The sequence below is a fragment of the Anser anser genome, assembly GCF_964211835.1.
Source record: "Anser anser genome assembly, chromosome: 5".
Taxonomy (NCBI): Eukaryota; Metazoa; Chordata; class Aves; order Anseriformes; family Anatidae; genus Anser; species Anser anser.
This window is the reverse complement of record NC_139725.1, coordinates 6,172,050-6,197,981: the sequence shown is the minus strand read 5'-3', so window position 1 is coordinate 6,197,981 and position 25,932 is coordinate 6,172,050. Positions and strand designations below refer to the sequence as shown.

At 38.5% G+C, this 25,932-nt stretch overlaps 1 protein-coding gene across 4 annotated transcripts in view; it reads left to right on the top strand.

Annotated features, from left to right (window-relative positions):
* Window positions 1-2,105: 2,105 nt before the first annotated feature.
* The window catches only part of LOC310899799 (harmonin-like), a gene marked incomplete at its 3' end in the record, with an annotated part of 46,641 nt that continues 22,814 nt past the window's right edge, over window positions 2,106-25,932 (top strand). For 2 of the 4 annotated variants that reach the window (XM_083836710.1, XM_083836711.1), the window contains exons 1-15: window positions 2,106-2,273; window positions 7,186-7,253; window positions 9,224-9,367; window positions 9,806-9,944; window positions 18,161-18,269; window positions 18,374-18,398; window positions 19,007-19,064; window positions 19,808-19,911; window positions 20,968-21,052; window positions 21,469-21,528; window positions 21,806-21,862; window positions 22,995-23,137; window positions 23,737-23,802; window positions 25,246-25,370; window positions 25,790-25,866. In XM_083836710.1, the coding sequence (XP_083692836.1) occupies window positions 2,238-2,273; window positions 7,186-7,253; window positions 9,224-9,367; window positions 9,806-9,944; window positions 18,161-18,269; window positions 18,374-18,398; window positions 19,007-19,064; window positions 19,808-19,911; window positions 20,968-21,052; window positions 21,469-21,528; window positions 21,806-21,862; window positions 22,995-23,137; window positions 23,737-23,802; window positions 25,246-25,370; window positions 25,790-25,866 (1,296 nt within the window). In that variant the 5' untranslated portion in view covers window positions 2,106-2,237. Of the gene's footprint in view, window positions 2,274-6,642; window positions 6,886-7,185; window positions 7,254-9,223; window positions 9,368-9,805; window positions 9,945-18,160; window positions 18,270-18,373; window positions 18,399-19,006; window positions 19,065-19,807; window positions 19,912-20,967; window positions 21,053-21,468; window positions 21,529-21,805; window positions 21,863-22,994; window positions 23,138-23,736; window positions 23,803-25,245; window positions 25,371-25,789; window positions 25,867-25,932 lie in introns of those variants that run through there. The other 2 variants (XM_083836709.1, XM_083836708.1) reach the window with 2 other exon arrangements.

Genomic DNA, 25,932 nt, shown 5'->3' with positions numbered 1-25,932 from the left:
GGCTTCTTTCAGGCACTCTAAGTTTGGTTCTTATTCATTTACACAAAGCAGGCACTTCAGGGCCTACAGGTGTAAGCAACGCTGGTGTTTTCATGGGAAAGGCTGGTAGAAACAAATCAGCCTTGAACACCCAACCAGGGCAAATCAGTCTCACTCAGCTTACCTAAAAATAAAATAAAAAATGAAAAAATTAGATTATTTGTGGTAGAACAATCCATTGAAGCAAATTCTTTTTTTTCCCCCATCAGATGTTAGCACGCTTTAAATTTCACATCTTCATGGTCTTCTTAAATAGCAGGGCCAGAGACATGTATGTACCTATAGACACAAGAGGGATGTTTGGATGTGAGCTCCTGCTGTATGAGAAGAACCAGGAGTGAATTCACCCCAAAGGGCCACTTAAGAGAGCGGTGTTCTTTTTCTCTTCCTTTTTCTTCTTCTGTTCCTTTTTCTTTCTTTTTCTTCTTCTCTTCCTTTTTCTTCTTCTCTTTTTTTCTTTTTTTCTTCTTCTCTTCCTTTTTCTTCTTCTCTTTTTTCTTTTTTTCTTCTTCTCTTCCTTTTTCTTCTTCTCTTTTTTCTTTTTTCTTCTTCTCTTCCTTTTTCTTCTTCTCTTTTTTCTTTTTTCTTCTTCTCTTCCTTTTTCTTCTTCTCTTTTTTCTTTTTTTCTTCTTCTCTTCCTTTTTCTTCTTCTCTTCCTTTTTCTTCTTCTCTTCCTTTTTCTTTTTTCTTTTTTTCTTTTTTCTCCTTCTCTTCCTTTTTCTTCTTCTCTTCCTTTTTCTTCTTCTTTTCCTTTTTCTTTTTCTTCTTCTCTTCCTTTTTCTTTTTTCTTCTTCTCTTCCTTTTTCTTTTTTCTTTTTTTCTTTTTTCTCCTTCTCTTCCTTTTTCTTCTTCTCTTCCTTTTTCTTCTTCTTTTCCTTTTTGTTTTTTTCTTTTTTCTCCTTCTCTTCCTTTTTCTTCTTCTCTTCCTTTTTCTTCTTCTTTTCCTTTTTCTTCTTCTCTTCCTTTTTCTTTTTTCTTTTTTTCTCTTTCTCTTCCTTTTTCTTCTTCTCTTCCTTTTTCTTTTTTCTTCTTCTCTTCCTTTTTCTTTTTTTCTTCTTCTCTTTTTTCTTCTCTTCCTTTTTCTTTTTTCTTTTTTTCTTTTTTTCTTCTTCTCTTCCTTTTTCTTCTTCTCTTCCTTTTTCTTTTTTCTTCTTCTCTTCCTTTTTCTTTTTTCTTCTTCTCTTCCTTTTTCTTTTTTCTTTTTTTCTTTTTTTCTTCTTCTCTTCCTTTTTCTTCTTCTCTTCCTTTTTCTTTTTTCTTCTTCTCTTCCTTTTTCTTTTTTCTTCTTCTCTTCCTTTTTCTTTTTTCTTTTTTTCTTTTTTTCTTCTTCTCTTCCTTTTTCTTCTTCTCTTCCTTTTTCTTTTTTCTTCTTCTCTTCCTTTTTCTTTTTTCTTCTTCTCTTCCTTTTTCTTTTTTCTTTTTTTCTTTTTTTCTTCTTCTCTTCCTTTTTCTTCTTCTCTTCCTTTTTCTTTTTTCTTCTTCTCTTCCTTTTTCTTTTTTCTTCTTCTCTTCCTTTTTCTTTTTTCTTTTTTTCTTTTTTTCTTCTTCTCTTCCTTTTTCTTCTTCTCTTCCTTTTTCTTTTTTTCTTTTTTCTCCTTCTCTTCCTTTTTCTTCTTCTCTTTTTTCTCTTTTCCTTTTTCTTCTTCTCTTCCTTTTTCTTTTTTTCCTTTTTTCTCTTTCTCTTCCTTTTTCTTCTTCTCTTCCTTTTTCTTTTTTCCTTTTTTCTCTTTCTCTTCCTTTTTCTTCTTCTCTTCCTTCTTCTCTTCCTTTTTCTCTTTCTTTTTCTCTTTCTCTTTCTCTTTCTTTTTCTTTTTCTTTTTCTTTTTTTTTCTTTTTCTTTTTCTCTTCTTCTTCCTCTTCCTTTTTCTTTTCCCCTTTCCTTTCCCCTCTTCTTTTTCTTTTCTCTTTTCGTTTTTCTTTCCCGTTTTTCTCTTTCTTTCCCCCCTTTTCCTTTTCTTTTCTCTCTCCCCTCTTCTTCCCCCCCCCCCGCCCTCTTCTTTTTCCTTCCCCTTTCCTTTTGCCTTAACCAGCCCAAGCCTGGTGCCGCCGGGAGCTCGGTGCGGGGCTGACCGCAGGGTCAGGGCGGGGATGCTGGAGGCGGCGGGCAGCGGGCGCGCCTCCCACCACCCCGGGGCGCGGCCTCGACGGCGGCACGGCCGCTCCGCACCCGCACCCGCACCCTCGTCCTTCCCCGCAGCATGGAGCGCCGTGTGGCCCGGGAGTTCCGCCACAAGGTAAGGGGACGGGCCGGGGGGCGCTGCGCAGAGGGACAGCGGGCCGGCCCGGGCTCTGCTGCCGGCTCCGAGCTTGGTGCTCCTGTGCCGCAGCCTGCTGCGGGAGGGGCTTGTGGAACTTAGACCCCCCTGAAGAGGGGAAGGAGAGAAGGAAAAACGAGAACGTTCCGCGATGCATGAGCTTTTTAGGGTTTCTTAGAAGTGTTGTGGGATTTTAATAAAGTCACGGTAGAAGCGTTGCACTCAGGAGGGAAGGCAAAAGCGCAGGTGCTGAAGTCCAGGCCGAGGCAGTTCACGTTTGCAGTTCCGTGTGTTACCAGCCCGGGTTCGGCAGCCTTCAAGCCGACCTCAACGTTCCCGAGTGCAATTGTGCTTGGGCAGTCATGTGCAAGTGCACTTGATTCATGGAGCGACTCGATCTGCCTGGCACATCGTTTTATCATGTTTATGCCTGGTTAAATACGTGCTCAGCAGAGCTCAAAATTGTGAGAGAAGTAAGCTCCAAAGGCTCCGTTTAAGGAAAGGAAGAGAAAAATGATTAACGTGTTTAAATACTGTTTTTTGTTTGCTTGTTTCTTTGTTTTCATAGCAGTTTAGTTTCAGTCTAGTGAAAATAAAGTTTTCAGTACTGTTTTCAGGGGGGTACTGGTTTTTTGTTTTGTTTTCTTGTTTTCCTAGGGTGTAGTTTCTTTTAAGTAGCTCCTGAAAACACAGTTGTATAATGTGTTCTGTAGAAATACCATCTGGTAATAAACCATTAACTAAAGAATTGTTAGAATGAAGTAGGGGGGCTGCAAAGAACCACAATGAATTCCAAAAACATGAAGGACTTGGATACTGCATAACGATGACTGCAGCCATCTAGCAAGTTATTTCTGTCTTGTTACCTATTACTGTATAACTCACCAATGGGTTGTGCAACATACCAATAAAGACTCTGGTTTCTAGGCAGATGGTTACCACTTTGAACTTTAAACTGCTTCCCTTTAGCTGCTGCTGTAATTCATAAATTATCCCAGTCCCACCCCTGATAACGTAAGAAAGTCTTAGTGTCAGCATTTGTTGGTGTAAATAAATAGGATGCATAGACAAGTGAAAACCATTTCTCTGAGTAATAGGATGTTTGAGCAGATCTTTTCTTTAAATTGGTTTGCGTTATTCAGCTTTCAGTGGCCTCTGTGGGGATTTTTATGTCTTGGCTACTTCCTTTTCCTTTGTCAAAACAAGAAAAATGACCTGCCACAGGATCTGAGTTATTTGCCACTCAGGTATTTCCTGTTTTCATTTGATTATTTTTTTTCCCTTGGTAACTTTAATCAATTCTCCCCATCAACCTAGCAATAGCACAAAATATGTAATATATGCAAATATATTATATGGCCTGTTCTTCAATTTCCCTTAATAGTTTTCAAAGCTCAGATAGAAATTGATACTGTTCTGCAAAAGCTGACAGGTTGGGCTGCTGCTACAGCAGTGCATCACTGTAGTCTGAAAGTTACACAGCTACTATGAAGATTCCCTTAAATAATCAGTCACAGGAAGGTTGAGGTTGGAAGGTACCCCTGGAGGTCATCTCATCCAACCCCAGTGCTTCAGCAGGGCCACCCAGAACAGGGTGCCCATGACCACGTCCAGGAGGCTTCTGAAGATCTCTAAGGAGGAGACCCCACAGCCTCCCTGGGCAGCCTGTGCCAGTGCCCCATCACGGTACAGTGAGGGGCACACTTTCTGAGGGTCAAAGGGAGCCACACGTGTTCTCTTGTTCTCGCACTGGGCAGCACTGGAAAGAGCCTGGCTCTGTCTTCTTTACACCCTTCCTTCAGGTGTTTATACACATTGATAAGATCCCTCCTGAGCCTTTTCTTCTCAGGGCCGAACAGTCGCAGCTCTCTCAGCATTTCCTCATATGAAATAATGAGCATATAATACCTCTGTATTGTGTATCTAACCAGTTAACGTATTCCTTCTTAATGGCAGTTGTCTTCAGCTGTTCTTCACAGCATTTCTGTAACTGCTTCAAGGTACGATTCCGTAAGACACAGTAACATGAGACTTGACATTTTATATAACAGACAGCGAACACTGGGGACGGTTCTAATTCCTTATGCTAAGTGGTCAGGACACATTTTTGCTTTTTGAAGACTCCTAAGAATTGAATTATTTTTCAGTTGATAGATTCTGCCACGTTCTAAAAGGGCAGCAGATGTTAGGCAGTTCACTTCGTTGTCTTGTGTATCAAGTTCAATGGTGCATATATTGAAGCTCATTCAGGAAACAGTGAACTGGTATATACGTTTCTGCACATACATTTTTGCTTACAAAATCTATCTGTATCAGTTTTCATAAAACCATGTTTGAACCTGAAGTTTGTAATAATTTTGCAGACAGTAAAAGAAATTAGTAGACTTCATTAGTTGTCTGCAGTCAGCTCTGTGTTTTTCAGTTGCCGGTAGCAAGACATTTCTGCACCTAGTGAAATAAACCTGTAACAGATAACTTTGTCATAACTAGCTTTTTAAAGTTGTTCCCCTCTTACAGTTGAGAGGGTTTTTATCAGGTGCAGTCTCTATTTTAATCTCAGGTGTTACCTTTTTTTTTTTTTTTCCAGATAATTGCCTGTTGAAAGCTTCTTTATTTTTTATTAAGCTTGCTAGTATGGTATCAGTGTAAGTCTAATGATATCACTACTTTGATTTTGTGTCCTGACAGAATATAAGAAAAAATATGAAGGATTTAGAAAGAAGTCTCTAAAATTCGTTGTGTTCAAGTGGGAGATTAGGAGTCTGCTTGTTAACCTCATCAAACCCTGGTCGTAGTTAGTATGTTAATAGACAAGTTTACAGAGTGCATATGCATATACTTGTGTGACACTGAGTACTAGATCCTCTGCACTCATCGTGCAAATAGCCTTTTTATGTGTGAAAATGACCTATACGTGTTATCTGTCCAACACAGAGATACATCGGGTGGGCTCTTAACCACTTAGAATCCGTTAAGATCCGATATAATTAATTTCCAAAAGAGATAGTACAATTCAACCAGAAGCCATGGCCTTGGTGCACAGATCTGTTGATTTGTTGAGAGAGAAACTAAAATACTTCACTGGTCCAAGTCACCGCACATCACAATAATTTATTTTTTCTTAATATGTGGAGGCATGGTCTTTAAGGATTTATGACATTAAAGTCATGTTAGAAGCTGTTGACAAGCTAGGTAACTATATAGTAAGACTGTCTCAAGGAGCTCATGATTTTAGGTAAATGGTAAGGTGGCTACAATGAAACGACAGTTGGTGGAATAGAAGGCAGAAGGAGAAGAATGACTTAAGTAGAGTGATGGTCTGGGAAGATTATCCCTGGTGTAGCACTATGAATATTGAAGTAATCACTTGGTTTTGTTAAGGGAGGAGGAAGTTTTTGGTGTTGGGTGAGAATTGTAGGAACCAAACCGGATGGTTACAGTCTGAATGTTCTGCAAGAAGTGGTAGAGTTTGGACATGGTTCTCTAGTGTCTGAGAAGTGGTGGGAGACATATCTACCAGCTAGCCTATCAGGAGAAAAATGTAATGTTGTCACTACTTGCTTTCCTATCCAGGAGAAAAGATGGGGTCTTTGCTGTGTAGTGGTAATGCACTCAAATATTCAGTGCTCTTCATGAGACAATGTAAGCAGGCTCCTACAGTACCTTAGCCAGCAGAAGAGGGTGAGTCTTATATCGCCTTGACTTGAGTCTGTGTGTGGTACTGGTGAACCAGTCAGTTACAACTCTAACCATGTTGTTCCTTGTTAAGGCAGACTTCTTTGGTGTTTTGAAATTTGCTGTAAAAAAAAATGGTTTACTTGCTATTGTTACTCAGTGAAAGAGTCTTGTCCTGCGTGCAGTGTTTTTTAGCCTCTATATGTTTTACAAGTGTCTTATTCCAGAGACAAGTAACGGAAAACCATCTATATGTAGAGACTTGCTGGATTTAAAGGGTGAAAAGAGACAAAGGGAACATGAAGCATGTATTTAGTTTAGAATACAATGCAAAGCATTGCAAACCTGGAAAGCAAAGACCTTTCTTTAAGTATGCAAATTGGTCCTCAGACTTCACGTCACAGTAATATTAGCCTTTAGGTCAGTTGTAAATTGTTTTCCTAAACGTTAAGGTTGTCCAAATGTAAAACTACTGTGATGTGATCTCTCACTGCAATTAAGATCAGTGGGGGTCTTACCAGTGTCGCTGAATATAAGTTGAATTCCTCATATGAGAATTCTGAGTGGTTGGTTTTTTTTTTGGTTCGTTTGTTTTTTTTTTACTTTATTTTACTGCAAGTATCCAAGAGCAGGCGTTGTAATGTGACACTGGTTTAAGTAAACGTACTATTACCAGGGGAGGAAAGAATAACTGGCAAGTTCTATCAGTTAAGAGCTGGAGCAAAGAGGAACAGGAGTGTGGCTGTTTACGTAAAGTTACAAATGAGCTACTGCTTGAAATCAGTGGTTTGGAACCACAGAACATAGATTATAATTATCTCAGTGGGGTGTGTTTATCTGTGGCAACATGTGTTATATTAATGAGTGGCCAAAAAGGTTTCTGAAAACATTTATTCAACAGTACAGCGATTATCAGGTAAGACTAATGTGCTATTATTTTAAGACTATTACGCTGCTAAGAAGGAATCTAGCATACAGAGTATGAGACTTTAGTATTTACTATTTTGTCTAATTGTAATAATAATAATTAAAAAGAAGTCTTGTTGTAAATTTCACATTGTGAAATATTCTCTGCTGCAAAAACTGGTTAATTAAAAAAATCAAAATTTTCCCTGTTGAAATATTTCATCTGTGACATAAGATTTTGTGAAAGTTTTGTACATTAAATGTTTGTGGCTATTTAGTCAGATTTACAGTAATGTCCTTGGATTTTCAGGTTAATCTGCTAATTGACAATGAAGCGGAGAAGGATTATCTTTATGATGTGCTGCGGATGTACCACCAGTAAGATCTAGTTATATATACACTTCTATAGAGTTTTACTTATGTTTTGCAATTCTAAGAGCGGGTATTCAAGACTTTTGCTCTTTCCATAGCTTCCTGGAAAATCAGTTGAAATAATAATTTTTAATTCTTTTTCCTGAAGTCTTACATTTTCACAGTTTCTGTGGCCAATAAAGGGGTATGTCTTTTGTCAATAGTAAAGTTACTTTGTTTTTACTATTTGAGTGTTTTGTAAACTAATTTGGTGGATTCTTTGTGGGGAAAAAAGCACATGGATGTTCTTAGGAAACAGGAAGAGAGTGTTGATCAAATTCATTATTATTTCCAAGTGATATTGCTGTATTTCCAAATGATGCTTATTTATTTTCAACAGAGGTTTTCGCTCAGTTTGCTTTTTAAAGATTTTTGCATACTACTCAGATTAAGACTTACTTTCAACTGTTTTATCTGAAAGCTGGGAATCCATTTGGCATGTTTAACAACTGACATATTCCAACATAATGGAAAAAAAAAAAGGTAAAGTGATAGGCCAATCTTCAGTCCTTTACTGAAGTGATTTAAACCGTAGTTGCTTAGGACCTATATCATTGCACATGGGATCAGCATCTCATCCATTGTTTCTCAAAGAAAATGAGAGTGTATTTTCCACTCAGCATAGATGAGTGGCTCTAATAGGCATTGTTTCCATTCATATCTTAATTAATAGCATCTCAGCTAAGTGTAATGTAGATATTTTGAGCTGATGTTTGCACTGAGCTCTAGTTTGGGGTGTATTCAGCTGCATATCTGATTCAGTTTCACTCAGGTCTGTCTAATTGCTTCTCCATTCATAAAGCCTGTTGTTTGGAAAGGAGGTTGAATCAGTAGCTCTAAATTATTTAAAATCTTCTTGCAGTTACAAAATTAACAATGCATATAGTAACTTTTCCTTGATTTCCAAAATTGCAATGGCTTAAGCAAAATTTCCATGATCTCTAGGATTATATATTGATGAAGTATCACTTCTTAAAAATCCTCGATGAAGGGTTCCAGGGAAAAAATATACACAATTGCTATTGGAGATAACATTTAATTTCTGCTTCTTTGCGAAAAGCACTTCTAAATTTAAGTATTTGACCTCTAATGCCATTCAATATGCATCCATGATATGTATTTTCGGTGGGTATGCCTCAGAGATAGTGCATGTCAGGAAATGTAAATGATAAAAGAGGGATCAGTAGTTACTATACACCAAGTTAGGTGGATGTTGTGTAGGAATAGCTCCACTGAACCTTATTGGACTGTTGCACTCTTGCAGCTGGCCATCAAAGAACACTTTCTAGGCCTGTAACTACCTCAGTGCTGACAGTATCAAGGGATACTTTGTCTAGCTGTCATTCAAATGTTCATGGTGGTTTCAGTTGTGTAGGTTATTTCTTTCATTGGTTAGTGGCCCTTCAGTTTTTATTTCTGTTCTGGTTTGAAATGAATTTTAAAACTTAAGTAGTCTGTGCTCTAATTACTGAGTGACGTGATTTTTCTGGCTCTGAATGATTCATCCATCCCTTGAGCTCAGCTCAGGAGAAGAGTTTGCAGTCTAGATACAATAAGAAGGATTGCTAACTAGGAAGGAAACAAAAATCTAGTTGGCAGGTGTGTCTGGTCTGTAAAGTTAATTCCAAACAGTACCATAAATATCTGGAAAGCTCCAAGCATTTAATTACACATCATCTATAAAAGTGATGTGCATGACCTTAAAAAATAAAAGCAGTGTATATTTCAGTTGTTTTGAAGGAGGTATTGTTCTTGTTTGCTTACAGAAAGTTTGCTTTCTCAGATGTTATTTTGCTTTGGTTAAACCAAGATTTGCATAAATAACTTTCTTAGAAGGTTGAAAGGGCACACAAATATTTAAGACACAGGTGCAGCAAGTTTTTAAATAGTGCTTTGTGTTGATTACCTGTGCCCATTTTCTCACTGTGTTTTTGTAGATCTATGAATCTTCCAGTGCTTGTGGGGGATCTAAAACTCGTGATTAACGAACCAAGCAGGTTGCCTCTATTTGATGCTATCCGCCCACTTATCCCATTAAAACACCAGGTGGAGTATGATCAGCTTACACCCAAAAGATCAAGGTAAGGGAATACAGAATAACATATAGAATAACTTCAGGAAATACAACCAAGTAATACTGACTGAGTTTTCAGATAAACTCCAAGTAAAATATGAATTATCTGCATAGAGCTGAGCACATTTTTTGAGTCTTGCTGTATTTGCTGGAAGTATAGTTTTGAACTTTGTGAAATTTATTGCAAGGTAGTTAATCTAGTAAAAGCAGGGTATGGGAATCCAAAAACAATGATTCCCTGTTGAAACAGTCTTTTCTCGTTCTTCCTGCATTTAATAATAATAATAAATTCTTATGGCTCTATTAGTCAACTGTGTTGTTGGTGTTTTTTTTTTTTTCATGCCTGAATGCTATGAGAGGAAATATAATGCACAACTTGCATATGAAACACTATTGCAACAAAACTTTATGCAGCTGAACAGTCAGGTATCTTCCACTTTTGCAGAAAGCTGAAAGAAGTGAGACTGGATCGCTTGCATCCTGAAGGACTTGGGCTAAGTGTGAGAGGTGGAGTGGAATTTAGCTGTGGCCTCTTTATCTCCCAGTTAGTTAAAGGAGGACAAGCAGACAGTGTTGGACTTCAGGTAAGACGACTATATTCATGGCTACTGTGCTGCAAAATGCTTTTTGCTCCAATATTAGGGAAGCAGGCGGTAAGCAATGTCCTTCAATGTTTAGAGATAGTTGTAGTAAAGGTGCTTTTTGTCTTTTCTAATGAAATTCATAACATATGTAAGTCTATGCCATAGCAGATACCATTGGGGAATGAAGTTATTAAAATGGTTTACATATAGTTAAAATGAAGGGAACAGTTTTTTCATGTTTGGGATATGATGATTTGTGAAGATTAAAGGGCTTTCTGGAATCTGTACTTCATGAATAGCCATAGTTCAGTGTAAGCTGATAGAACAAAAAGTCTTCTCTAACTTTGCCAAAGTCTGATTAAAGGTAGGACGGAGCATATAAATACTAAGAATGTCAATTTCACGTTGCATTGATAAGATTTGTGTAATGAGGTGTTTATTTGAACTTCATGTGTAGATCGTTTGTGTTGTTTTTTTTCCCAGTGGAAGCACAGAAAATGGGCAAAAAAAAAGGTCATGTCTTCTGTGTCTTTTCTACTGCATAGTACTGCTCTTTCAGTGATTAAATTCTAGCTGCGTGAACTGCAACAAGGCTGGCAAAAACAATTATGTGTAGAAACACTTCTTTTTCCTAAATTGATTCCTCCAATTTGTATCAATGAAGGTTTGTGGGTTTTGTTGGTTTGTGTGTGTGTCCTTTCTTCATATATTTCCTGGTGAAGAAAGAAGTGAGCAATTGCTGTGACAAATGTCTGCATCTTTCTAAGACCGTAGTTGATAAGATGTATTAAAGGTCTGTATTTCTGAGTAGAAAAGCTGATATGCCTGGCTAATTTCAATTTGTGGAGCATGAGTAGTTGTTGCAAGTGTTGATATTTAAGGATTATATTTAATAATAGTCCAAAATTTGTCAATTATCATGATTCAATACAATGTTTAATTAAATTATATTCTGTAGGTAAGCTTCACTGTAGCCCTTTTCCACAAGGCAGTCACAGTTAGGGTTCAATGTTTGCTTATTGCACGGAGAGTTTTCTAAAATTTCAATGTTCCTCTCTGCATTTGCTTACGTGTACACATGCCCTTTTGGTTGTGCATTCACGCCTAGATATCCCATTCACTAATTCAGAATCAGCATTGAATTAGTCCCATCTTTTGGAAGCATGCTCTGAACAGGCACATGACGAGCTCTCTGGACACTTTTAGAAGCTCCCTCTTAAAACAAAACCACAAACTCAGGGAATACACACCCACAAATTGTGAATTTAGTTAGAATTGTGAGGGTGGCATAGGACACCACAGATGTTGAGCTGTATGTGTCAAATGGCTACTCATAAGCATGGGATTTGCTGGTGGGTGACTCCCGAAAGGGGCACTGATGTACCTTCCCAGGCTTTGTATTACAAAAGCTTGTGGGCCTTGTGCATTACATTTGTCTACCCCCTTCCCATTCTCACTGTGTAAAAAGACATACTTGGGTTATGATGAGCTCAGTAGAGAGATCCCAGTGCATCCTTCCTCCACTGCTAGAAAACTTTAAAAAAAAAAATTTGCTTTTTAAAGCATCTCCTTAAAAATACTGGAAGGCATTAGTGATGCTGAGCAGTAAAGGATGTAATGGCCATTGTCTTATGTTGTCAGGCTAGTATATTCATCTTAACACTATGTTGCAGCTCTTGTTCTCTGCTTATTTGACTAATGTTTTGACACGACAGATAAGGTTGTGCTCAGTTGTCATGCTACTGTAAAGATGCCAATACTTTGTTTTTTCATAGCATGCAAAAGATAACTCCTGGCTTTCTGTAATGGGCGGTTGTGCTACATGTTGGTGATAGTGAATGGGAATGCAGAGGATCTTTTGGCTGGGCTTATGACTGTACTGCAACTCAACTTGGTTGGAGTTCAGCAGACAAAGTAGGGGCAACGAGGGCAAAAAGAAAAATCCACGAGACTGTGAATTTGTTAGGGCTACATTATATATATGTTAATATGAACAGCTAACATGACTGTCTTGACTTGTGCTTGTTGATGGGGGGTGTTAAAGAGCAGCTTGAAATGCCTTCATAATAGGTGGCACTATGCACTTTCTATACCCAAGTGAATAAGCGGAGTTGACAGGCAGCTCATTGTTCTAAATTGCTGTCTCGTAGTAAAGCCAACTGCTTCTGAAATTTCATCCACTTGTTATTTAACTAAATCTCTACACTTTTTCTATCCCAAAAATGCTGTCTGAGAAAGGTATAATGATCTATTATAACATCAGTTTATTATCCCGCTGCCTTTTTTTTTTTGGTGATCTTGTTAATTTTGTGTGCTTTTCTCCTTGAAGTAGTTCCCAAGCTACATTAAAATGACTGAGTAATCAGGAAACTTCACTGAGGTATTTATAGTTTTGGCCCTTTAACTACAATTTCTCTAAAAGACTAGTATGTAGTTCTTTCATGACAAAATGTACTTAATCTTTTTTTCCCCACTTTGCTTTCTCATATACTTTTATCTGTGGAGATTCTGTTGAATACAAAGAGATTGAGATTGGGATGAATGATGAAAGTGGAAGAAGTATACCAAATGAGAAATTTGAAACAGTAATGTCATTATATAAAAACCCTTCAATTTCCTGGAAGCACTAAATACTATATTTCACATGTTAAAAGTTGAAAATGAGAGGCATTTCACTTGGGAAAAGTTAGGTTTGCAGCTTCTCTTGTAAAAGTCTGTCTTCTCCCTGTTCGTAGGGAAATGGTGATATATAATAACAAAGAAAGCATTACTGTTGTACTCTGCTCATCCTGCAGACTTTTACCTTTACTGCTTCTGATTCAACAGCTTGATATAGAATGACACTAGTACAAAAGCAATGAAATGTATGAAAACAGCTATCAATTACTTCAGTATATGGACACTTTTCAGAAAAAACAGTTGAAGTGTACTAAAAAGAAGTGATTCATTACATGCCCATGATGTCTGCAGTAGTTTTGGCCTAGACAGGCATCATTATAAAGCAACATCAGTTTTCATTGTCAGCAACAGAAATGTCTTTAGAATAAGTTAAAGAGTGCTGAGCAGCTTCAGAAATGAAATGACTACCTGGTAAAGGTGAGCAGTGAAAATATCTGAAAGGGAAACATTCATTCCTTTATGGGCAAAGAAAATAAAATACGTTCTTGGCTGATATTATGATTATGTAAACGTGTGCCTGTTAGGGAGATAATATAATGATATAACAGATATGACTAGCTTAGTGAATAATGACATTGTCAGAGCAACACTAGTCTCCTGATACAAAAACTACATGAAGACTCACAAACAGCACTGCCATTTGCAGTCTTAAAATGGGGGTGCTTTTGTAAGTTAGAGCGTTGCAATTGATCCCAGTTGGTTGGGGTGCTGAGTTGCATGCAGGCCATTGCCCTGGGTGAGATAGCGGATGCCCAGCAGGTGGAGCAGCAGTCTCACATTTAAGAGCTGTGGACAGCAGTTCTGCCTCTGCAAAATGTTCTCTACTTCGGGAGAGTCCCATATTATTTTTTTTTTTCACTTTGTTAGTCTCTTGAAGCTATGTGGCGTCAGCTGAACTTTACAATCTCTAGTGGATAACACACTGCATGTGATATGCTGGTACAGTAGACGTATTTGTAGTGTTTTGTATAGCGTTGCACACCATACGGCACTTCTCAGCGTAGAAGTTTGTGAAAGAAGTGGAAAAGTACAGTGTGGGTTTTGGTGCCTTTTTTCCACCTGAACAGAGCACCGTAGAAAAACTTGATATTTTTTCCATGCAAATAAGAGTGGAGGCAGTGGGTAATGGCATGTCCAATGTCCCATCACCTAAGGGTAAAGGTATCACAATCCAGCTGACAGTCTCTAAGGTACAGGCTGTACTGAGGAATTCATGCTTCCAGTTCCACTTGCTCCTCCAACATGAATGTGGCAAGGCAAATTGTAGCATTTGGTGCTGAGATGCACAGAACCAGAGCAGGAGTCTCTAGCTATGCTCATTTTTTCCCTAAAATTGTCAGCAAGATACAGGGAAGCTAGTCCTCAGTGAGCTACACTGTGACCTCTTCACTTGTGAAAAGCCTCTTCAGGTGCAGATACTGTCATTGAACTTGCATGATGGAAAAAACAGTAGATAGACTGCATGATTTAATCTATGTGGCCACAGTAGATCACTTTCTTGGTATGACTAAGAATGGTGGTGTTACCTTCTGTCTTTCTAGTGACAGTAAATTTGCCAAGTCTCTATGGGGGAGACTTGTAGAATTTGGCTGAAAAGAGAAATAGTGTTCTGTAGAAAAACACTTGTATCATAGAGTTAACTAAGGTAGTGGTTGCTTGCACTGTCTTAATGAACGTTGTGTTAAAAATTACAGTGTTTATTGTAATATTTACACAACAGTATTACAATGAAGTCTTTAGGGATGTAAGCGCAGATAGTGAGGAAATGCCATTGTGCAAAAATGACTTTGTGGTTAAGGCTGAATGAAACTTCTCGTTACTTTCTATTCCCACGGAGACTCTTCGGCCCCCTGGATTCCAGCGAACTTCTTTGCTCTGCAAACATGTTCACAACTGATCTTCGTACCAAGCAACTGGATGAAAGGGAAGTTTCCCCCAGAGCAGAGTTAGCATGGGCAGAGTCATCACATTAACTACCTTTCATTAAATCTGTTATGATGAGCCTGCCTCTCCTCCTAAATATTTTGGGTCAATGATGGTGTTCACTAAGACTTCATGTTCTTAATATTCAATTTGTAGTATAAGGGCCTTTTCCAAACCTACAGTGAAAGCACAGAGCCTCTCAACAAAGTGATTGTAGATATGGTGGGTTTTGTGTTTTTTATCTGTTGTTCTTTTTCTTTAATGAATGCAAGAATTCATTCCACCCAAGTTTTGTTGTTTAGAACTTGTTCCTTTAGCTTTGCCAAAATTTAAAATCAGCCTAAAGAGGACACTAGCATGGAGAACTTAAGCCTAAGCAAACAAAATTTTGCAGCTTGAAACTTGAGTCTTAACTGGAAAATGTAGGCAATCATTAACTAGAAATAATGCTGCCATGAAAGCAGATTTATATGCAAGGGACCACACAAAATTTCATTAATTGAGAACAAAATCCTATTAATATTAATGAGAAAGATCCTGTCAACTACTCATGTGGCATTCTGATATGTTTTACGTATAAATATTCACAGTAGAAAATGTTCCTGGAGAACAGTAAAGTCAAGGTATTTGGTATTGTGCTTGTGAAGATCAAAGTACAGAGATAGGTGAGGGTAGCATTGATGGTTTGTTTCAGCCGTTTCCTGGTAAGTGTTTACCTATCCTTCTGTGCAGAGGATTGATTTGGTTTGATTTGCCTAATGGGGGAGAGTTGGTACTAGTTTTCACACAGTCACATCACATGATTCTTATCAGGCAAAAGCGCTTATAATGCTCTGGCCAAGGCCTTGCATTTTTCAGTGTCATCTCAAGCAGCTAGTAAGATACACCCTTAAATGATGTAGACAGTGTCTACATCCCTGATTCCTTCTTAGGCTACCTACCTAAGGGGACCATTAGGCAGAGTTCAGAGAAAATAGATGTTCAAGTTGCCATGTATCAAATATGGGTATAAATTAAAGGAGAAGAAGCCTTTTTAAATTAAAGCTTTGCATCCATATACTGTCATTTTATCACCAAATAGGCATGAACTGCTGCTGAAGCTACTTCTGCTTACACTTGAGTTTGCCTTAGGGATGACCCTAGTATTGTCTCTGCTATTCAAAGTACCCATTCTTGGTCTTTTCTGATCATGCTTTGTTATCCACGGGGCCTAAATATATAGTTTGTGCACACAGAAACCTGAGTAAGCTTGGTAATAAGTAATTATTACCTATAATTACCTATATATCGCCTACGGCCATACCACCCTGGCAACGCCCGATCTCGTCTGATCTCGGAAGCTAAGCAGGGTCGGGCCCGGTTAGTACTTGGATGGGAGACCTCCTGGGAATACCGGGTGCTGTAGGCTGGCGGCTAGCCAATGTGACGCCTATCTATAAGAAGGGCCGCAGGGCAGACCCGGGGAACTATAGGCCTGTCAGTTTGACCTCAGTGCCGGGGAAGCTCATGGAGCAGATTATCTTGAGGGTCATCACGCGGCACTTGCAGGGCAAGCAGGCGATCAGGCCCAGTCAGCATGGGTTTATGAAAGGCAGGTCCTGCTTGACGAACCTGATCTCCTTCTATGACCAAGTGACGCGCTTGGTGGATGAGGGAAAGGCTGTGGACGTGGTCTACCTTGACCTCAGTAAGGCTTTTGACACCGTTCCCCACAACATTCTCCTCAAGAAACTGGCTGCTCGGGGCTTGGACTGGCGTACGCTTCGCTGGGTTAGAAACTGGCTGGATGGCCGGGCCCAGAGAGTTGTGGTGAATGGAGTCAAATCTGGCTGGAGGCCGGTCACTAGTGGAGTCCCCCAGGGCTCGGTACTGGGGCCGGTCCTCTTTAATATCTTTATTGATGATCTGGATGAGGGCGTCCAGTGCACCCTCAGTAAGTTTGCAGATGACACCAAGCTAAGTGCGTGTGTCGATCTGCTCGAGGGCAGGAAGGCTCTGCAGGAGGATCTGCATAGGCTGGAGCGATGGGCTGAGGTCAACTGCATGAAGTTCAACAAGGCCAAGTGCCGGGTCCTGCACCTGGGCTGCAACAACCCCAAGCAGAGCTACAGGCTGGGAGATGAGTGGCTGGAAAGCTGCCTGGCCGAGAAGGACCTGGGAGTATTGGTGGATAGTCGGCTGAATATGAGCCAGCAGTGTGCCCAGGTGGCCAAGAAGGCCAACGGCATCCTGGCCTGTATAAGAAGCAGTGTGGCCAGCAGGTCGAGGGAAGTGATTGTGCCCCTGTACTCGGCTCTGGTGAGGCCGCACCTCGAGTACTGTGTTCAGTTTTGGGCCCCTCGCTACAGGAAGGACATGGACGTGCTCGAGCGAGTCCAGAGAAGGGCGACCAAGCTGGTGAGGGGTCTGGAGAACAAGTCTTACGAGGAGCGGCTGAGGGAGCTGGGCTTGTTCAGCCTGGAGAAGAGGAGGCTCAGGGGCGACCTCATCGCTCTCTACAGTTACCTGAAAGGAGGCTGTAGAGAGGTGGGGGTTGGTCTATTCTCCCACATGCCTGGTGACAGGACGAGGGGGAATGGGCTAAAGTTGCGACAGGGGAGTTTTAGGTTGGATGTTAGGAAGTACTTCTTTACCGAAAGGGTTATTAAGCATTGGAACGGGCTGCCCAGGGAGGTGGTGGAGTCACCATCCCTGGAGGTCTTTAAAAGACGTTTAGATGTAGAGCTTGGGGATATGGTTTAGTGGAGTACTTAGTGTTAGGTCGGAGGTTGGACTCGATGATCTTGAGGTCTCTTCCAACCTAGAAAAATCTGTGAATCTGTGAATTGGTTTGCCTTCTGTCTGCTGGGAACTTCCTTGTATGGTTTTTGCCCCAAGTTTTCCCACTTTGTTTTTCCATGTTAGGGGCCTAGGGACCACAATAGTGTGGCAGTACTGTCTCACCAGCCATAGTCTATGAAGGAGAAAGGATGGGTTGCTGCTGTGAAAACACCTGAAAAAGCTGTCATATTAATAGCACTTAATTTTGTAACTCATGTAGATGATCCAAGAAGACTAAAACTACTGCACCCCCAAATAAATAATCATTACGCTAGTGCATGACTATTGTAAATAATAAGATATTGCATTTGAAATTGAGCTAAATTCATTAAAACAATGCAGTACTCTGATGAAGAATCTGGCAAGTTAAAAAGATCAAGATTAATTTCCTATGGTTCAGAAGAGTTAGGAAAGTATCTTAGAGAACATATGGTAAAAACTTGAATTGCTAATGTATAAGGAAGGAAAATTGCTCCAAAATTGTTTGAATTGAAATATGGATACCTGTATATAAGATAATCTGCAGGGTTGAAGTCTGGCTCCTCTTTCTGCTTTCCACCATATGTTATTTGTAAAACTGTTATTCTGGACATTTATCTATACTGTTGGCGTTGAGAATTGGTTTCAGACAAATACAGGTAAATCTCATCTGGCACTTACTTGAAATCCCCAAAATATTGAGAAATCAATGTCATCAAACCTCTGCATCTAAATAATTGCCAGATCACATCATTGCTTAGAAACTTTTTTTTAACCTTATTTTACATTTTTTCCTTTTATTTTTCATTTCTGAGGTTGGAGATGAGATAGTTCGTATAAATGGATATTCCATCTCGTCATGCACACACGAGGAAGTCATAAACCTCATTCGCACAAAGAAAATAGTGTCCATAAAAGTAAGACGTAAGTAACTTCAAAAATCTCTTGTATTGCTAAAGGTTGTTGCTAATCGATAGCTAGTGATCTGTTGAAATGTTGTTACTTAACACTGCATTTTTCTTTTTCAGATATTGGAATGATACCTGTCAAAAGGTAATAATATTTAATTTTCACACAGACTTTTCAATATTCAAAGAACCACTATGTTTATCTGTATGTTGGAAAACTTGTGAACAGGCATCTCCTTACCTAGTTAAAATGGTATGTCTAGAGTGATGAGCAGGTAGATGGGGTGTTTAAAATATCTGAGTTGTTAGGCCAGTTGTCTACTTATATGAACCATTTTCTGTTTCTTCTATCTTAGTGGATGCAACCTGGAAATTTCATTATCAATGCACCTTGCTTAATAGATCTCTGCTGCCACTGCATGCATACAACATCTGAGAACTGCTTCAGAGCTCATAAAAAAAAGTTCAAGCTATTGTCCTTTGTCCATTTTTTTTGAAAAGGCAAACCTTTAAGTGGAATGGTGGACAAATGTTAACGATGAGAGGTGTGTCTCTGCATAGACGTTTGTATAAGCTGTTTCAGTTTTCAAGATTATTTTCCTGGTTATTCTTAGACTTTCCCAGTATTGTTTCACTTGAGGAGGTTTATTCAATTTTAAGTTTGACCAGCTTTACTAGCCTAAAGAATTGAATGCTTATTCAATGTTCCATTTAAATAGCTCACCATTATTTTTAACCACTTTTTCCTTCCAGTTCAGCAGATGAACCCCTTAAATGGCAATATGTGGACCAGTTTGTGTCAGAATCTGGGGTAAGAGATCAATATTTTAAGACATTTTCTGGGAAGTCTGTAATTGTTCTGAACCACTCTATCCTCTGAGCTTATCACATTAGTCATTGTATTTATTTTTAAGGTGCAATATCTTGTTACAAGTGTTCTGGGAGAAACATCTTTTGTGATATGAAATGATTCTAGAATCACTAGAAAAGGGCCTGATACAAATGGAGTATCTTGTACTCATGAAATAGTACCCTATTTTGTTTGAGCCTATTAATTTACCAGGCCAATCTTTATCTATATAAATCTTTAACAGATTATTTGGTCTATCTTTGTTACGTTGGTGGAAGAAAGACAAGTATGAATGCAAACTACTTCAATGGGTTGCAGCAATGAAGAGAAGGCCACAATTATCATTCTTTTGCTTTCAGAAAGAAAGGCTTAGTTAAATAGTAACCATTATCAGGTATTTTTCCAACTCTTTTGTCAAGGAAGATCTAAATGATTATTTTGCCATATTACTTTCTTCTAATTTTCCTTCATCCTTTACTGGATAGAAGTTTGACTATTTAAACAATTTTCTCCAAATAGATAAGTTCAGTCTTTCACCTCAGTCAAATTGTTCCACTGTACTTCACGTTCGTTTCTGGTAGGTCCATTGAGGAATCTTACCTTGATATTGTCAGGGTTTGGTCCTGGCCTCATGATATTTATAGTAGTCTTGATAGAACTTCAACACAGAATACTGTCTGCAGCATTTTTTAATCCTTCTGCAGGAAGGAAAGGGCAGTGTCGCTGGTCTTGCTTCTTCTGGAGGGAGAGACAATAAAGAGAAGAAAGTCTTCATTAGCTTGATTGGTACAAAAGGCATGGGATGCAGGTGGGTGCATGGCTCTTACTTAGTATCACTGATTTGTTAAATGAGACATCCAAGGCAGTTGTTTCCTTCATTCACTGATATGATATCAGGGACGTGGAGAACCACACAGGATAAGGAAGACTAGCAGCAGGACATCTGTGATACATGATATATTATTACACGAAGTATAACACCTGTGTCCCAAGTTCTGACTTAAAATCAAAATAGTTCTCTATAGTCTTGCTCTTATTGTTAAATCTGAGTTACATAACACAAGTTGTGTCATGGAACTCGACCTTTTAAATGCTTTTAAATTTTTAAAATTGTAAATACTTCTAAGTGCTGCTTTTTGACATAGCAGGCTCCAGCATTGCCTATTGTTAGATTGATTCACTGAACTTAGACTGCTTTCTGGGAAACTTTTCTGAACTGAAAGGCCATTGTCCATCTATATCAATTTCCTAAAATTAATGTTGAACTTTCAACATTTTTAGAAATACAAACAGATGTTTCTCAGACTCATGTCCTTGCATCTAGTTATGGAGGCTTTATTAGACATGTAGGTACATTCAGCAGTTGAAATTAGTAAGATTGGACTGAACAGAATATTTTCTAAAGCAAGTTTTCTTTTATATTGTGTGGAAGATATCAAGTTTAAAAATATATTTACAAACCTGTAAGGGTGGTTCTGTATCACCTCCTGGAAATATTACCCTCACAAATAATTGCTGTGTTGGCAGCCAGCATAGGTTGCATCTCAGTGTTTCCTCACTAGATGTTGGACCCTGGTTGCAACATCTTTTTTGCTTCTAAATACATAATGAATTGCAGTTTATAACTATGCAAGAAATTACTAATTCATCATTGTATTACATGCCGGCTTTTCAATACCACTAGTGTCCCAGGAACTTAGTGTAGGTCAGTGTACTATGTTAGTTTCAGCATCTAAAGCAGTATTTACAAGCTTGGATGATTTTCTTTTAGGTTTTAGCAGTCTAAGTTCAAGCCTTCTTGCTTACTTTGTGTTAGTGTGTAAATATTATTGATTTTTTTTGATTTTTTTTTATCTTACACCAGTATTTCCAGTGGTCCAACACAAAAACCAGGCATTTTTATCAGCAACGTTAAGCCAGGTTCTCTTTCAGCAGAGGTGGGCTTAGAGGTATGTATGCCATGTTCCAAGGGAGGTACTACAAGGAAATCTTATTTGGCATTTATATCTTCATGGTTTCTGGATCGCTGTAGAATCACTAGCTGTGATTTCCTTCCATAGCAAAGAAATGTTGTGTATTACATTTCCAGTCAAGCAAGTTCCCTACATTTTAACAGCAAGATGACATCCTGGGTCAGACCAATATTCCACCTAGCTCAGTATTTGGTCTCAAATAGTGGCAGTAAGAAATGCCTATGGGAGGACATGCAAACCTGGCCAGTTTTCTCCTTATACCCTGTCAGTACTGGTAATTATTGTATTTAGAATGTTAGATAGAGTCTCTCTCTCTCTCTCTCCCCCCCCAAATCTGGTTAGTATATGTATTAAGTCAGCATCTGTACTAAAATATGGATTAACTCCTTTAGGTTGGTGATCAGATTGTCGAGGTAAATGGAGTGGACTTCTCTAATGTGGATCATAAAGAGGTAAGAAATAAGAATTCCTAATTCCATGAATACGTAGCTGAGTTTTTAAGCTTCTATCCCATTTTCCTGGCTGCAAAAACATGTTTTGATACTGGGCTACTTAACCAAAGAGTATATTGAACATGAGAATCTAGAGATCTGAATTGCTACCACCTTTTTTCAGTTCATGTAGGTCTCTTGGTAATTCCAGCCTTAACAACGAGCATCTTTCATTGTTTGTATACAGGATGTTTATCATTAAATGCAGACTGATTTATTCATTTGTTTTAATTTGCAGGCTGTCAGAGTGCTCAAAAGCAGCCGTACTTTGACTATCTCTGTGGTAGCAGGCGCCGTAAGTATTATACTTGCAAAAGCACAGTGTTTGTGAAAACTACTATATGGGCAAATAAATAGTAAAAATAAATAAGACGTAAAGCTGCATTTCATTATAATGTTTACACTGCCAAATTCAGTCAAACCAAGGCAGTTCAGAGTGGCTTTTCATTATTTCATTGATAGGATGTTCTACCCAGATATGTTACCAGCCATTAGAAAAGGTGGGAACTGCTCCAGTGTTTAGCACTGGCATCCTTAAAATGGTTAATTGTTGCTTTGGAACTCCTCTGCTCCACCCTACTTTACCTCATTTGCTTCTCCTTTCCTCAGTACACATCTCTGTACTGAAGAAGGGATTGTAATACAGAAACTATTTGTTTCTTTACTTCTGTTTACTGGTCAAGCAAAGACCTTAATGCAAAGGCATTCTTCACTGCCTGTTTTTGTTCAAGAGCTCTATACTTTGAGCCTCAGACTTGTGAAAAATTCTGCCTTCATAATTAATGGAATTTTAATTTCAGTAATGAAAACTAGGTAGATGTTTTCAAAATGTTCCACAAGCAGCACCACTGAAATATCTTCCTTGAATAGAAAATAGTGCTGGTGTCTTCACTATAAAGCAAATCAAATAGAAACAAAAACAACTGAAACACATCAGCTAATATAATCTTTTGCAATCTATATTCCCTGCTTTCATTTTTCCTAAATGATGGTACTCTTCCACAGCAGCCAGGCACAGGAGCCTTAAAACACAGTGACTGTGTAGTTGTCTTCACCATTGGGATTCATTCAATGTGCTGCTCTCTAGCATTGCATTGCTCAGTTAGGTTCCAAGAAAGCATAATGTGGAGTTTGTTCTGGGTGACATACTGAGTGTGTCTTTGGCATGACCACTACACTACTGCTGCTGATTTTAGTGGTTGCTTGCCTCTTCTAAGACGTTTAGCACATCATAAGTTGGAACAAAACTGGAGTATCTCTTTGGAGTGAAATTACCAGGTCTTTTGGGGGTCTTTCACAAAGCATTGCTCACTGAAAGTTATGTGAGGAAATGACAGATGTGCTGTTACATAATTGGTTTTGAGTTATTCCCCCAAAAAACAATGAGACTCTTTCATGACTGATTTGTGTTGGGGTGCTGATTGCAGGGAAAAGAGCTGTTTATGACTGAAGACGAGAGGCAGAGGGAAGCACGTCTTCGTGAGCAGGAACGCCAGGAGTTAATGCATCAGAAGCGGCTTGCGCTGGAAACTAACAAAATCATCAAAGAACAGCAAGAGAAAGAGAGATTGTAAGGACTCTGTAGGAGGGTCTGAAAAATGTAGCTTGGATTTGAAAAGGGCATGTAAGACAGGAATAATTGTGAGGAGATTCCCAACTTAGGTTAAGTTATGCTTGCCTTTGTGGAGTCTCTGTTCATAATTCCTTATCCCATTGATGTTCTGGGTTTTCCAAGCCAACATTATTCAAATGCATGTCTTCAATAGGAGAGTCACTGAAGAGTCACTGTTCCCTGACTGTCATATGCCTATGGTTTAATGTCATATTTTGTATTTTCTTGGTGACATTCCCCCATCCGTTATTTTTAGCGGAACAGTTACAAATTCATACTCTCACAATAACATGCTGTGGAACTGTCTCAGAAGGAGATAGTGACTCACAGAGTTAAACAGATATCCCTCTTAAGCAGATGGGCTTGAATGTCCTCAGGTTTTAAATAATAGCATGTTGAACTCTTGGTATCTTAAAGAAGACTTTTTAAAGGAGCTTTTTTTTCTAATGTGCATGTGTTTACTGTTTGTATATTAACTATATGCTGACACACTTTATGGAAGTTCTTACTCAGAAAATATTATTTGTATTGTGATGTCCTAATTCATGATGTTATAGAAGAAAAATTGAGATTTCCCAGAAGGCTGCAGAGGAAGAAGAGAGATATCGCAGAGAAATAGAGCAGTAAGTAACAACCTACATAGGCAATATGCTGCCCCCCCCAAAAAAGGTGCTTATGTATTGGATCTGTCTGAAAACATTCTCTATATGGTTTTCTAATAAATTTGTATATTTAGTTAAGCATAGGGCCCAGTGCATCCTGGAAGTATACCACAGAGTTGCAGAATAGGAAACAGATCTGAAAAGCATCACCTGGAAAACGCAAGGGTTATTGTGGTAATAAATTCAAAGTGAGCTTGAAGTTGAATGTTTATTTTAAGAGTATGTTATAGCGTGTATATAGTATAGTTAAATAGTATGTATAGAGTAATTTAAGATTGAAGAAGTTCTGTGTCTCTGAACTTGTTTGCTCTACTGGCCACTACATGTAATTTTAACAGAAAAGAAGAAATGTATCCTGGAAGGAAACGCATCAAGGATGAAACAGAAGAATATCTAAAGGGATGGAAAATATGCATATACTCAGGCACTTAATGACATATCCACTTAGTTTATTTTTTTTTAAAAAGGCAACAAAAAAAAAAAGGTAGCTCGTTCAGCCTGTGAGAGGTACACAGTGTAATAATAGCCTTTTCAGCCTATCATAGTTCCGAAACCCAAAGCTGAGTAGATTTAGACTAAACTAAGGCTTATGTTTTTAGCATGTGATATTAGTTGTCTTGAGTAGAAATTTTACTCATAAATTTTAAGTAAGCTTTTGCTTTTTGAGGAGAGCTTTAATTAAGTGTTGCATTGAAAACAGTAAGTTTTATAACCTGCCCTAGCCAGGAAATCAGATTTTTATTAAATAGTGCTTTGACCACGTGTGGATATTTTTAAAATTTATCTTAGCTAAAGTAAGGATTAACAAGAAAATCCCAGTATAAATAGTCATATATATCTAAGACCTGGTAAATTTTGGCACCATATGTCAATATACCAGTTCAGGACTAGCTAGAGCCAAGAATAGGCCTTAGGCCACTTAAAGGCACTATATGTGAAGCTCCGAGTTAATAAATTACATGGCAGTACTATTGTGACATACCTGGGATTTTCTGAATTTTCCATCATGGTGCTTTTCTAGGTACTTTCTGGGTAATTTTCTTGTTCTATGAACTTCTTTGTCCTGAAGTGTGATAATTTCTCTTTTTCTAGAATACTGAATTTAATGTGTTTTGTGTATCAACTATATTTACACTTCTTTTTCAGGGGAGTCACTTTTTAGTGTAGCCTAGGGCTGTGAATGCTCATTTTAGTGTTTGAACTTACTTCCAATAAATTGGAAACAAGTGGTTAGGTTGGTCAGTAAAATGACACTTCATGAAAGGAATATGGTTTGGGAGAAGGGCATTTTATGATGCTTTATCTTAAAGAATAAAATAATTAAAAGTAAATAATTGTAATGATTTTACATTAATGTTGTTATTTATATAATTAGAATTCGTAACTGCACTTTTTTCCTTATAGGATAACAGCAGAGGAAGAAAAATTTAAAAAGGAGTGGGAAGAAGACTGGGGGCCTAAAGAGCCTCCCAAATCTCTAAAAACTGTAACTGCAGAAGTGCACTCTGCCCCTCATTCTAAACACAAAAGTAAGTAATTTATTTCAGTCTGCTTTTCTGGTATTTATTTCAGACACAACATCAATGAGCTGTATGGAATATATCACAATTTTATGTCCAAGCCAGCTAGAGATGATTTACTGATTGTCAATACTGGAAGCATGTGGATATGTGTGATAAACGCATGTAATGGCTCTTAGTTAGCAAGTACCTGGCTCACAACATTTACACCTGCTCTAACTGATGCTTTTTAACAAGAAAGTTGGAAGTTGATTTGATTTAAGCAGGACCTCAGTTCTTTTCAATTATGTGGAAAAGTATCACATTACTAACTTCTTTTATTTCATGGAAACTCCTAGTCACACATTGCGGATCTCTTTATTTCATGGGAACCTCCAGTTAGACTGTCGTTTCTATCTCCTCACTCCTTTCCTCCTTTGTTTCTCTAGAAGATTTAAAGGGAGTTGCACATGACCAACTTGACACAGATGACATGGATGAAGTGATCATGAAGCAGGACAAACAGGTTTGCTGCTCAGCCTTAACTTCCTATCCTGATTCAGATTCTTCCTGTGTTTCACTTCCTCCTGAC